This window comes from Octodon degus, unplaced genomic scaffold, assembly GCF_000260255.1.
Source record: "Octodon degus isolate 3935 unplaced genomic scaffold, OctDeg1.0 scaffold00060, whole genome shotgun sequence".
In the NCBI taxonomy this organism is placed as follows: Eukaryota; Metazoa; Chordata; class Mammalia; order Rodentia; family Octodontidae; genus Octodon; species Octodon degus.
The window spans coordinates 1,613,895-1,628,116 of record NW_004524636.1 but is presented as its reverse complement, the minus strand read 5'-3'; the positions used below and the strand labels follow the sequence as shown (position 1 = coordinate 1,628,116).

The window sequence follows — 14,222 nt, the reverse complement described above, 5'->3', positions numbered from 1 at the left end:
GAGAGAGAGAGAGAGAGAGAGAGAGAGAGAGAGAGAGAGAGAACAAAAGGGAGGACAGGCAGGTTGATGAAGTAACTCAGTGTAAAAACTCTGAGTTCAGTTCTCTGTATTGCAAAAGAGAGGGAGGGAAAGGGAAAAAAACGAATGCTCCCATATGTGCCTATATCCTTGCACACACAGAGATGTGAGCGAGTAAACCCAAATACTCTTGATCAGTAGTTGTCTCTCAGGGATGAACTAGAGCTCAAGGTACCAGAGGAACAGGAGGAAAAAAGAAACATTTTACTAAATATGCTTTTGGATCTTAGAAAAGTTGTACCACATATATGCTCATGAACATACTTAAGTCTTGGAACCTTTTGAGGTGGCTATTTGCTCAGACTTCTAAATGGAAAATTTGTGATGTGTGACTTCCCCCAGCTTAGATGATTGGGTCAGGTTGCATGTCTTTTACAATACTTAGTGTATTGATGGATCAACAAATACTTATCAAGGACCGGTCTAACCCAATCTTGGGGATAAGGGGAGCTTCTGAAAGAGGTGCCATCAACAAGTTGCCTGTCCTGAAAAGGAAAAATTTCCCAACAAAAAGAGAAGAAAAGATGGATCTAGGCAGAGGAACAAAGGCCTGATGGTGGCTGGAGCATACACAGGGCCCTGAGAAGTGCTGCCTGGTAGATAGGTCAACAGGCAAGAAGTCTGGAGACTAGCCATTAGCACCTGGAACCTGCTGAGGTATTTTAAGTAGGAAAATGACTTGCTCGGATTTATGTCTTTGGACATAAATGATGAACTGTAACCCAGGCATTGTTGCACACATTTGTAGTCCTGTACCCATCTGGAAAGAATCGTGAGTTTATGGCCATTCCGGGCTACATGACACCTTGACTGAAGAAAAAAAAAATTACAGAAAAGAAAGTTTGAGGGGCCAGTGAAATAACCCAGCGGTCTAAAGCACCTGCTTATGCAAGCTTGGGCGAGCGCAGAGCCTGGGGTTCAATCCCTGGCACCTCATGCTGCACCAGCCCCGCCCCCAGGGTGGGCTGAGCCAGTCACAAAAGAAAAGATGTTTGAAAGTAGAAACTGAGTAGCACAGCAAAGAGGCTGGTGGTCTGATATAGGCGAACGGTTACAGAGATTAGTGAAGGAAGGATCAAAAGCTTTTAGTACTCAGCAGTCTTCCATAGGTAAGCATCAGTGTGGAAAAGGAGAGGACTCAGGTGCTTTCATAGCCAGGGTTAGGAAGCTGGGCAGTCCCTGTACCTTTCACCAGTCACCTCATGATGTCAGGAGAGAGCCACTGAGAAACTGACCTTTGAATCCTTAGCAGAGCCTCCAGTGTTGTCCAGAAGCAGATGGCCTAAAGGGAGTGCAGACAGATACTAAGAGGGGTACTCAGGTCTCAAAGGTACGGAGTAAGGAAGCACGTGCTGTCCTCAGGTCTGCAGCAGTGAGCTCTGGCTCCTGGAGGTCCTGCGTCTTGATCACATTGCAAAACCCTCATCATTGGTTACTAGAGAAAAAAAAAAATCATCACTTGTCACTGGTATGAGCATGTCCTGTTCCTGTTTCTGGTCATGAATGGAACGCGTAACACTTGGGTGTATGAGGTTACAATCTGCCTTTTAAAATTTGGAGCACCTTTTTCATAAGTTATTGGTGAGAGGAAAGAAGTATGACCAATGTCTGGCAGGGAACCAAGGGTCTTGGAAATTGCCTTCAAAGTTAATTATTGTTGGACTGGGGAGATAGGTCAGTCAGTGGTCTAAGCGCCTACCTGACAAGTGCAGGGACCCAGGTTCAAGCCCTGATACCTCATGTCCTGCCAGCCCCAGAATACCAAGTATGCCATGCTGGCCCGGAAACTGGGCCTGGTGACACACACCTGTAATCCCAGTGCTGGGGAGGCTGATTCAGGAAGATCACTATGAGTCCAAGCTGCATAGAGAGATCCTGTACCAAGTAAATGAATAAATGAAAAATAAAAGAAAAAAAAAAGAAACAAAAGAAGGAAAGAAAGAAAGGTTAAGGGCCAGCCAGATAGCTCAGCATACTAAAGCACCTGCTTAGGCAGAGCACAGTGGCCAGGGTTCTATCCCTGGTATGCCATGCCAGCCCCACCGCCGAGGCACGCTGAGACGCAGTTGAGACTGGGTGTGGTGGCGTGCATCTGTAATCCCAGCTCTTGGAAGCCTGAAAACAGGAGAATCACGAATCTGATCTGTGTAGTTAGACTCTGTAGACCCTGTACTAAATATATAAAAAAAGAAAATAAAAATATATTAAAAAGCACAGCAGATATAGCTCAATGTAAAGGCTCTGGGCTCAGTCCCCACTACCATAAGCACTCTGTCGACTAATCAGTAAATAAGAGGACCAGGGAGATAGTTCAGCACGTAAGTGGCTGCCTGGCAAGCACAAGGTCCTGAGTTCTATCCTGGTATGAAGGAAGGGAGAGGGAGGCAAGGAGAGAGGGAGGGGAGGGAAGAAGGAAAGGAAGACAGTCAGTTTTGGTAGCAGGAATTGAACTGATGACTTTGAGCTTGCCAGGCAGGTGCTGTGCCTCTGAGCAGTAGCCCCAGTGCCTAGTTCTTGATAGTTCTTGAAGCCAGGTCATGAGAGTTATTGGGAGCTGATTCTGCTATTTTTCTTTTTTATGTGAATTTGAAATTTCACAATAAGAAAATAAAAATTATAACAAAAATATGGCCTTACACCAAAATTGGTTTTGTACTATGATTATAAATATATAAAAATAGAAATTAGGTGTTATTGGAATGGTAGGATGTAGTAATTTCTCTGGTGTCCTGACTCTCCATGTCTTACGAATTTTATACTTACCTTTACACAGAAAGGTTAAGAGTTATGTGATGATCATAGCCCACTCCACAATTTCACTGCCGTAGGCACCCCCTTCTTACCACGTCCCTAGGCAGTTGTCTGTATGAGTACTCACCTTGTAATGTTATGGAACCTTGGCTGTGCACTCATCGAGAATAAAACAGTTATCACATGACATATGGTTAGTTGTTGGCAAATAAATGTGTTTTGTCTGAGCTGGGTGTGGTGGCTCACACTTGTAATCCCAGTATTCAAGAGGTTGAGGCAAGAGGATTGACATGAGTTTGAGATCAACCTGGGCTACATAATGAGTTCAAGGCCAGCCTGAACTATGTTGTGAGACCCTGTCTCAAAAAAGATAAAAGGAAAATCAGAAAGAAAATAATATGTCTGCCGAGCCAGCCATAGTGGCACATGCCAATAATCCCAGCACTCAGGAGGCTAAGGCAGGAGGATTGCTGTGAGTTCAGGACCAGCCTGAATTACATACTAAATCCAAGGCCAGTCTGAACCATGCAGCATAATTCCTGTCTCAAAAAAAAAAAAAAAAAAAAAAAAAGTCTGTTGTCTGAATTGGTGAAGGTAAAGGGCACCAGTTTCTGATATGATTAAACATGGTAGTTCTGGAAAGCCCTTTGATCAAGATCTTAAGTAACAGACATAGACCCTTATTAAGACAGTGGAAGGGCTGGGCTTGATTACAGGCCTATAAATCAGCTATAGGAGAAGATGATGCTGGAATATCACAAGTTCAAGGCCAATCTGGGCCAAATGGTGAGACTTTGTAGCTTAGTAGTAGAGAACTTGCATAGGGGACCCTCTGGTTCAATCCCCCAATGGCAACAAATTGCAAAGGAAGTAAAGCAGCTGCAGAGTAGAAACTAAGGTGTAGCAGTTCCCAGAAGTGGGGTGAGAATGACAGCTGTGCATGTCTGTGGAGGTGTGTCTGTGTGTCTATACCAGGCAGCTGCTGGAAGGGACAATGAAGGAAAAGGGCAGGGCCCGCCCTTGTGTGAGCCCAAAGCTCACTGGGCCTCGGGAGACTGACCTGCTCTTGTTTCATTCCCCAGGCCTGGTGAATAACGTCGTGTTCACAAGTCTCACTGTGGAGCAGAGGCACCCTCTCCTTGTTCAGGTGCAGGACCTCATCAGGGCTGCCAATCCCACTGCAGCCTTCATTCTTGCAGAAAACGGGATTGTCACCAGGTATACTTTCCTGACTCCACTTTGCAGCACCAGTCTCATTCTAGATACAGCACTCTGCCCAGGGTCCATGGGATCTCTGCTGTACCTAAAATCTGAGCACTTGATAGAAGTCAAGTTATGAAGGGCTTTAGATGCTTTGTAGAAGTCATCAGGTAGACCCCATGTGGCAGTACTCTATATTATTTGGGGACATTTTGACATATTCACATCTTCATACACTGAAGGATGGAAGTCAGGATTGTTTCAGTGTTCCTTGTGTTAAAATGTAAGAAATGGGTTGGGTGTGATGGTGCATGCCAGTAATCCTAGCTGTCAGGAGACTGAGACAGAAACATCACTGTGAGTTCGAGACCAGCGTGGCTATATAGTGAGTTCAAAGCCAGCCTGACTACACAGTGAGACCTTGTCTCAAAAAACAAAGTGAGAAGTGGCTGGGCATAGTGATACATGCCTGTAATTCCAGCACTCAGGAAGCCAAGGCAGCAGGATCAGGACTGTCGTAGTGAGTTGGAAGCCAACCTGGACTATATAGTAAAATCAAGGACAACCTGAAATGCCTAGTAGGACTCTGTCTAAACAAAACAATGATAGAGATTTAACTCAGCAGTGCAGCACTTGCCTGGGAAGCATGAGATACTGAGTTTGATTGCTAGTACCAAAAAGAAAAAGAGAAAAGGATGTGAGAAATGGCCTGGGCTGCGGAGATGGCTCAGTGGAATAAGTGCTTACCTGGCAAGTGCAAGAGCCCGAGTTCTGCCAAAGAGAGAGAGACAGAGAGACAGACAGAGACAGAGACATGGCCAGAGATAGTGGTACATGCCTGTAATCTGTAATCCCAGCACTGAGAATTAAAAAAAAAAAAAAATAGATCTCACGATGTATTCAAGCTGGCCATGAACTTACTATGTAGTACGGGCAGACTAGAACTCAAAGTGATCCTCCTGCCTCAGCCTCCCAAGTTCTGGAATTGCAGACCTTTGCCACCACACCTGGCTATATTCAAAAATTAAAGGGCTGGTGTGAACCCCAGGGATGGAGCACTTGTCTGTCATGTGTGAACACTGGCTTCAGTCCCCACCACTAGGAAAGCAGTTAAGTCAACAAGACAAGAGAAGCACTGGATGTGATAGTGCATGTCTATAATCCCTGCCCTTGAGAGGCTGAGGGAGGAGGATTGCCACAAGTTTGAGGCCAGCCTCAGCTACATAGTGAGTTCAGGAGCAGCCTGGACTACATACAGCAAAACAAAACAAACAACATCAGACGAAGGTGTCAATGCCATTAAAAAAAAAAAAAAAAAAAAAAAAGATGAAGGAACCGTTCCAGATTAGAGGAGACAGCATTAACTTCTATTAGATCATGGCCTCCTTCACCAAGAAAAGGGAAAATTGGGAAGTGCATTAGATCAGTACTTCTCTGGTTTTATTATATATGTGAATCTCATTAGAGTCTTGTTCAAATTCTTGTCCCATTCAGTGAGTTTGGGTGTGTCCTAAAATCCTGCATTCCTAGAAGCCCCAGGTGACACTACAGTAAACACAAAAATAATTCCTTGTGTGTGATCATTATACCACAATTCTGTCACAGAATGTCCTTGTCCTTTAGAAAATTAAAATACATAGTTAATGATGCAATAATGTTATACATACGAATCATTTTCATATGGCTTAACAAAACAAAAAGTACACATATGTACTTTTATGTGCATATGGGAGTGTAGGGGAGAGAATATACAGTTTAAGAGCCAGGCAGTTGGGGCTGGGGAGATAGCTCAGTGGCATAAGAGCCTGCCTGGTAAACCTAAGGTCCTGAGTTTAATCCCCAGTACGAAAATCAATCAAGAGCCAGGCATGGTGGCACATGCCTGTAAATCCCAGCATTTGGCAGGATGAGGCAGAATTGCTCTGCGTTCAAGGCCAGCCTGAACTATACAGTGAGACCCTGTCTCCAAAAAAAAAAGTGACATTAACATGAGTCTTTTTTGTATGTTTTCAAAGGAATGAAGACATTGAACTGATTCTGTCAGAAAATAGCTTTTCCAGTCCTCAGATGCTACGATCTCGATATTTAATGTACCCAGGCTGGCAAGTATTATCATTGAAAAGTAGCTAAAAACTTTTTGTGAACCCATTTACTTATTTACCTGCAGGGGGAAAAAAGTGAGAAAATTAAGCTACAGGCTTCACACAGGTGCCCTACAGGGGCATTAGCGCACAGGATTTGGCTTCCCTGCCATGTCCTGTGGAGAGAGGGCCCAGTGCTCCTGCTCAGGCTCCGGAGTAGGGCCCTTCCCAGATGTGGAGTTTCAGGAAGACATCCTGTGGGACGCAGGCACAGTACTCTCCTGGGCTTTTTACTTCCTCTAGCAAGTGTGCTGATGGCCTGGAACAAGGGGCACCACCTTCCCTAAAAGTTGCTCCCAAGAAAGCAGCCAGGCCATCCTCCAGGGTTCCTGTTGTGTGTTATGTTGCCCAATAAGGGGCCCAGCAATGGGTCACCTCACAGCTCACGAACCTCTTCATGAGGGTGTGGAGAAGGTATGGAGTCTAGTATGTGCACACTGGGCATTGCTCTAAGCTGTACCCTCCAATGTGTTCACCCTTAGCCGCTTGGCCACGTAATATAGTATAACAGAAACAAAATAGAATTCAGTACTTGGTTACACAGCCACATTTCCAGTGTGCTGTGGTTAACAGCTACCATATTGGATTGTAGATCCAGAACATTCTGTCCTCATAGGAAGTTCTGTTGGGCTGTGCTGATAGCTCTGTCTTTTTGTCTCATTTGACCTTTATGCCAAGTCTGTGAAGTGAATTCCATTATTTTCCATGTTTTATAAATAAAGTGCCAGCAAGAAGTTAAATGTTACATCCAAGTTATAGCTGTAAAGGAGAGAACCGGATTTCAGGCTCAGGTTTTCTGGCTTTTGACCCCCGTTCATTTAACTCCTGTGTTGCACTTGTCCCTTTACAGTTCACTTCCACTGTGTTGCAGGTGTAGGGGAAGGCACTTGTGAAAGTTCGGCCAGTGCTAATCTCTTGTGTTTACCAGGATTTTTTTTTTTTTTTTTTTTTTTTTGAGACAGCTCGACTGAAGTTTGGGTGTCTTTGAATTCATTATGTAGGCCAGGCTGGCCTCAAAACTCACAAAAATCCTCCTGCTTCAGCCCCCCAAGTACTGGTATTACAGGCATGTGCTACCATGCCTGGCATTTCTCATGCTTATCTGGGCTGTGTCTGTTATCCTTACCCTTCTTTGAGGTCCTCTCTACCTCCTCTACACTACCATCAAAAAGGGGATGGAGCCTCATTATCCAGAAACTTACTATCACCCAGAAGACCTTTTTTTTTTTTTTTTTTTTTTTTAAATGTGGTATGGAGATCAACTCTCCCCAGCCTCAGAATATCTTTAATGTTGTTTGCCTAAGGAATTATTATGAAACTGGTATACTTACCTGCTGCTAGGTCTGGGCCAGTTATATGCTTGCCTAAGGTAGTCTAATCGTGAGACTCCTTCTCAAGGAAATAACTAAAAAGAAGGAATGACAGTTCCTCCACTGGGAAGCCAGGTAGAAGGGACACGAAGTTCACTGTACTACCAGATTAAGCCTGGGGTTGGTGGTGCACACCTATAATGCCAGCACTCAGAGACTGAGGCAGGAGTTCAAGGTCAGCCACCTACATGGTGAGTTTAAAGCCAGCCTGAACTACACAGCAAGACCCTGCCTCAAGAAACAAAAAGAGTATGCTACCACATTCTGTTTTTCCATATGTTTGAAATTTTTCCATAATAGGAAGTTAAGGTTTTTTAATATTCTAAACATGACTGTTTTTTTTTTTTTTTTTTTTTTTTTTTTTTTTTTTTTTGCGGAACCAGGGATTGAACTCAGGCCCTCGCACTTGCCAGGGAAGTGCTTATTCCACTGAGCCATCTCCCTGGCCCCCAACATGACTGTTCTTAATGGGTCTGAGAAAGCAGAGGAGAGCCACGCTGCCATTGGGTTCCTTGTGGAGAAAACATGCATCCAAACGCATGTTCTGCACCTGGCCAGAGTGAGGTGGAGCTGCAGGCCTTGAGCAGGAGCCACCCTTCCTGGGACAGGACTCCGAGCTGGGTGGGCTTGATGGGGAGTTGAGGTCTTTGACTTGGAAGAACCACTTGTTTGAGAAAAAGATTCTGTCCTCAGGAAGCCCTGCTCTGAGGAGCCCACAGGCTTCCCCTCGCAGGTGAAGTCAGTATACGTACTTCTACCTAAGTGTCTTATGTGCACAATGACCTACAAAGCAGTTATGCATAGGATAAATGACATTCCACAGTTGTAAGTTGTACATAATAACAGCCAAAGCCCCAAGCACTGGTACCTATATTTCTTTAAATGTTTTAAGGTATGAAGGTAAATTCAGTGCTGGCTCAGTCTTTCCACTAATGGTTCAGATCTGCGTGTGGTTTGGCCGACCCTTGGAGAAGACTCGCTTTGTGGCCAAATGTAAAGGTGAGCTTTTTCTGGGCCATGTCCTGGGCTGCAGTGAGAGTGCTCCAAGGTCGTCCCTGCTTCCTGGCATTGTTCCAGCATTCTGTGTCCCTCATTGCTTCGCATTTGTGACCAAAAGCAGGCTGAGGGATTAGAGGACACAGGAGTGCTGTTCCTGATTGTGTGTGGCCCCATAGTTTGATCTCCACAACACTGAACGTCCTCCCATCCCTGGGAATAGAGGGCCTGGGGAGCCAGGGTGGGGGTGGACACTCGGAACACGTTCCTCCCTGGTCCCTAACCCTCCTATCTGTGCCACTCTGAATTTAGGTTCTACCCTCAAGTGGGTGATATCCCTTCCTATTCCTCTTCTAGCAATTCAATCCTCCATCAAGCCCAGCCCCTTCTCTGGAAACATCTACCACATCCTGGGCAGAGTGAAGTTTTCAGGTAACTGGGTGGTGGGGTTTGGGAGCCTTGTACCACTGAGTACTCAAGCTCAGAGTGTGAACTCAGCCTCTTCAAGTACCCTTCAGACCACTAACGCCTCTTCCACTCTCACCCTGCTCCCTTGGGCTTACACTTCCAGGCTTTTCTGCTACCTCTCTGCCCATGGGTGACTTCTCAGGCCTCTCCTCACAGCTCCTCACTTTCTGTCCTGAGACTCACAGCCCTCCCTGAGCCAGGATGGGCTCCTCTAGGCTGTCAGGAGTTTCCACTTGCCTTCTAATGCCTCTGTCCAGCCTCGTATCTCTGGTGCCCTTGCTGTGTCCTCTGTCCTGGGCTGGGGATCAGGGAGACCTCAGAACTAGTAGGAATTGGTCAGCTCAGTGATGTGGAGAGAATACCCCAGGGAAAGGGACAACATTTACTATAACCCAGAGGCAAAAAAGGGCACATTTCAAGAACCAAAAAGATTTACCAAAGCTGGAACCACCAAAGTATGCCTGTGCTCCCAGTTACTCCAAGGCTGAAGCAAGAGGATACAAGTTCAAGGCAAACCTGCTCAACTTAGGGAGCCCCCCCAGTCAAAATGGAATAAAAAGGGCCAGGAAGGGCTACAACTCTAGAGTGTTCAAGACCCCAGGCTCAGTCCTAATCCTGGAGGAAAAAAAAAAACTGTCAAGAAGTTAGACAGGGCCAGTGGAGATAGCTCAGCAGACTAAGGACCTGCTTAGGCAAGTGCAGGGAGTGCACAACCCCTAGCACCGCATGCCGTGCTGGCCCCATCCCTGGGTGCTCTGAGTCGGCCACTGAGACCAGGTGTGGTGGGGCACGCCTGCAGTCTCAGCACTGGAGAGGCTGAAACCAGGAGGATCACTACTAGTCTGGAGTGCATAAAGTCTGAGATGCATAGCGAGATTCTGTACCAAATTTAAAAAAAAAAAAAAAAAAAACCACTGAAGCCCCGGGGGAACACATGTCTGTGTGTTGTTCCCTTCTTAGGTATCATCCGTCCTTTTCACTTCACTTGTCAGGTGGAGCTGCAGCCCTAAGTGTCACAGCCAGAGTCCATAGCCAGCCAGTGGGTGTCACTTCCACATAGACCTCCGCTCTCGGCCGCTTTTTCTGAGACAGGCTCTCACTACATAGCTAGTTCTGGCTTTGAACTCACAGCAATCCTCCTGCCTTGCCTGGGTTAATAGTGTCTTCTAATCATCCAGAGCAGCTGAGCCAGAAAATACTTTTGTGCCCTTCTCTTTTGCTCCATCCTAAGGGCGGCCTTACATTTGTGGTGGGCCTCAGGGACAAGCACATATTCTCTTTACAGACTCTGAAAGGACAATGGAGATCTGCCACAACACACTGGCCAATTCCCTGAGCATCGTGCCAGTTTTGGAGGGACCCACACCACCACCAGACTCAAGAAGCACCCCACAAGACAGCAGCGGGCAGCAGGAATGCTACCTTGTGTTCATTGGCTGCTCCCTGAAAGAAGACAGCCTCAAGGACTGGCTCCGGCAGTCAGCTAAACAGGTAGCTCCTAATGCCCACACAGCCCTGGCACAGGTGTGAGTAGCACACACACTGGCCAGCCCCCGGGCCTCCCACTGAGCCTGTTTCACAGGTCCGGCTAGGGCTCTTAGTCCCCTTTGAAAGTAAAAGGAAGCCCCTCAGGACAACTCTAGGCAGCCAAGGTTGTCTGCTGTGATCCAGGTTCTCAGGGCCAGGGAGATAACTCAATGGCTTAAGCACCTGCCTGGCAAGCGCAAGGTCCTGAGTTTGATCCCTGGTACCCCCCAGGAAAAAAAAAACAAAAGCAGGAAAACATACCTGATCCAAATTCTATGCAGGCTGTGAATAATAAGCTTCTTGGCACAGCCTCAGGGGTTTAACTATCCCTAGAACTCTGGGGATAGAGCTGGCAGGGCCTGGGGCTATCTACTGAGGCCTGGGCTGCCACATCTGAACATACTCTTAAATAGTGCTTGGCTGTGGGGCCCCAGCTTATCCTTCTTGTCTGTCACTGGCAAGGTTAGGGATGAAAGTCTGCAATGTGTTCCCCACTGCCTTGTAGGCCTGGTAGTGGGCAAGTGGTCTTGGGGCAGAGCCAGCTGCTGTCTCTTCCCCTCCACATACCTACCCCCTAGCCCTGCCCACATCTCCCTCAGCTCTTTCGCAACCTGTCCTCTCCTCCATCTCTGCACAGAAGCCTCAGAGGAAAGCTTTAAAGACCAGAGGAATGTTGACCCAGCAGGAGATCAGGAACATCCACGTGAGTATTCTGCCCTGGCCTCCCCTCTGGGCACTAAGCCTGCTTCTTAGACCTACAGAGCTTGGTCTTTACCTCATTTGAGATGGGTGGGAAACCACTTGGGTGACATGAACATGAGAATGAGGAGAGTCTACCTGCAGAAGGAGCAGGAAAGAGGAGAGCTACCTATTGCCTATTCAAGCAGTCACAGAACACCTCTATCCAGGATAAACCAGAGTTCGGGCCATGGTGGCACAGGCCTGTGACACCAGAGCTTTGGGAAGCTGGAGAGGAAACACTGGAAGTTTGAGCCCAGGTTCAGCAATATTTTTGTTTTGTGTTTTTTTGCTGTTTTTTTTTTTTTTTTTTTTTTTGAGATAGGTTTCACTGTGTTGCCCTTGAACTCAATATGTAGCCCAGGATGACTTCAAATGAGAGGCAGTCCTCCTGCCTTAGCCTCCCAGGTGCTAGGATTATAGGTATGTGCCACCACATCCAGCTTCAGTTTGTGCAAGTGAATGAGTAAGACTCGGTCTCTTCTGAGAGGCAGCTCTGCATATGGCAGAGTAGCCTGTCTTATTAAGGTAAGGACTCTTTATGTGGTCATAGCATTTTGTTTTGAGACAGGATCTCACTGTGTAGCTCAGGCTGGCTTTGAACTCACTGTGGAACTCAGGCCAGTATGAGACTCATGACAGTCCTCCTGCCTGAGCCTTTCGAGTTCTAAGATTACAGGCAGACACCACCACATCCAGCATATCTGTAATGAGCAGTAGAAAGTACAGTGATGAGTTAATTCTACCTGAATTCTTTTTTCCACAGGTGAAACGCCACCTGGACCCTCTCCCTGCAGGCTACTTCTATAATGGCACCCAATTTGTTAACTTCTTTGGTGATAAGACTGATTATCACCCTCATATCCTTTAAAGCAGCTTGGCCGCAATAGGTATCTGCACCCCAAGGTGCAGCAGTGGAGTGCAGGCCTCTTGGTAGAGCAGGTATCTGCTCAAGCCAGTGCAGTGGCAGGGGTGGGGACACAGGAGCCAACTACCAAGGTCCACTTTGATGTTGGCTTTTTAAAGTCATTAAAATTAGATTTATCTGCTGTGGTAAGATAGACCTGTGACCTCGGCACTCAGGAAGGGACGCAAAAGCAGGAGGGTTGCAAGTTTGAGCCCAACCTGTGCAACTTAGCAAGACCCTAAATCAAAATATTAAAAAAAAATATGAAGGACTGGAGATGTAGCTCAGTAGTAGAGTCCCCCTGGATTTGCTTTGATTTCACCCTTTATTAAACAGTTGCTAGTGTTACTCCTCAGGGTGCAGTGGAGTGCAGCTGTGGTGACATCCTGGGTTCTATCACCAGGGACATAATTTCCAAGTTGGAGACAGGCCAGTTACAAGTAATCCTATAAAAAGATGACTGGGGCCTGGGTAGATAGCTCAGTGGCACAAGGACCTGCCTGGCAACTGCCAGGTCCTGAGTTTGATTCCAAGTACGAAAAAAAAAAAAAAAAAAAAAAACAGAGATGACCAGAAGACATAAGGTAGGGAGCTGCTGATGTGCTAGTGAAGCCAAGGGCTCCATTCTTGGCCTCATAAGGGCCTGAGCCAGCACCTGTCACAGATGTGCTGTGATGCTGCCTTCTAGGCACCTCAGTGTCCCCTGCACCACCTGCCCCTGGGCTCTCACCCTCCAGGGTCTGCACTGTTCTTTAACCATTGGCCAGTCATGGACCAGTTCATGAATGACTACGTGGAAGAAGCCAACCGGGAAATTGAGAGATACAACCGTGAGCTGGACCAGCAGGAGTACCATGACCTCTTCGAGCAGAAGCCCTAGGGGAAGCTGGTCCCAAGCACCCTCCAGATGGACAGACAAATCTAAATGTCTAACTCCTGCTCTTCCCAGGTCCCCCTGGAGGGGCTCTGTCCTCCTTGCCCCCACATGCTGGCTTGAGTGCATGTTGTCCTTGTTCTCTGCAGCACTGGGGCAGAGGAGCTTACAGTCCAGGCCTCTGGCTTCTGCTAGCAGTGTTTCCCTTGGGTTACTGAAGCATAGGATAGGGTGGGGAGAAACACTGGGATTGTACTGAGGACTTAGAAGGCACGTGGGCTGCCCAAACTGCAGCTGAGCCTAGGGTGCCCCTACCCAGGTCTCAGATGGCGCCCCAAGAAAGCCCTCATCCCCAGTATTGTCTGTGGCCCCTGCTTAGGCCCTTCTATTGAAGGAGCTGGCCCTGCTGGCCCTGGGCCCATTCTGGGGGGAGTGGCACAAGACCTGCCTCAGCACAAACCATGGAGCCAGCAGCTTCGGCTGAGAGCCCAGCATGCCCTCCAGGAGGGGATTCCCCCATGGCACACAGCTGAGGGCAAGGTATGAGGCTTTCCAGATGTGCATGGCCCTCACATTGGCATGGGCAGACACCCTCTGATTGGTTCTGGAGCCCTGCAGCATTGCTTGGTGTCCCTAATTCAGGGAGGAGACTAGGCCTGCTGTCTCAGACACTGTCTCCAGCACTCTGCCTTGCCAGGGAAGGCCTGCTTCTTAGCCAGACTTCAGGAAATTCATGGCCACCAGGCATTCATTTTTTTTTTTTTCAAAATTTTATTGATCCACTAGGCATTCTTGTTGGTCCTGAATTTGTTTGGCTCCGAAGAACCAGGATTTTTAAAAAAACTCAAGTACTCAAGTTAGAATTCCTTTCAGTGATGTTTTCACTAGACCATAAAGCAGAGGGAATTTAAATTGCATCCTGTGCCCCATCTTTATAATTAGTGTGTGGGACAGAGAGTCCTAGGCACTGATACTTAGGTGATATTTATTAGGTTTTCAGCACCTCAGCTGCCTGGATTGTAAATGCTTTCTGAATTTCACTATTTTGCATGCTTAGGAAGAAGCACATAGGCGAAGCCAGCACAGTGTCCTGTAATGTGGAAGGGTTTTGAGGAAAGATCTGATGCAGAAGGCTGCCAGGATGCTGCACAGAGGCCTGGGTGCAGGAGCAA

General features: G+C 47.1%; 1 protein-coding gene across 1 annotated transcript in view; it reads left to right on the top strand.

Moving 5' to 3' along the window:
• The window catches only part of CUNH20orf194 (chromosome unknown C20orf194 homolog), a 152,922-nt gene extending 139,128 nt beyond the window's left edge, over nt 1-13,794 (top strand). The window contains exons 30-37 of the mRNA XM_023718572.1: nt 3,912-4,047; nt 6,045-6,131; nt 8,433-8,539; nt 8,894-8,968; nt 10,290-10,495; nt 11,169-11,234; nt 12,036-12,129; nt 12,944-13,794. Of these exons, the coding sequence (XP_023574340.1) occupies nt 3,912-4,047; nt 6,045-6,131; nt 8,433-8,539; nt 8,894-8,968; nt 10,290-10,495; nt 11,169-11,234; nt 12,036-12,129; nt 12,944-13,056 (884 nt within the window). The 3' untranslated portion in view covers nt 13,057-13,794. The remainder of the gene's footprint in view (nt 1-3,911; nt 4,048-6,044; nt 6,132-8,432; nt 8,540-8,893; nt 8,969-10,289; nt 10,496-11,168; nt 11,235-12,035; nt 12,130-12,943) is intronic.
• Nucleotides 13,795-14,222: the final 428 nt, after the last annotated feature.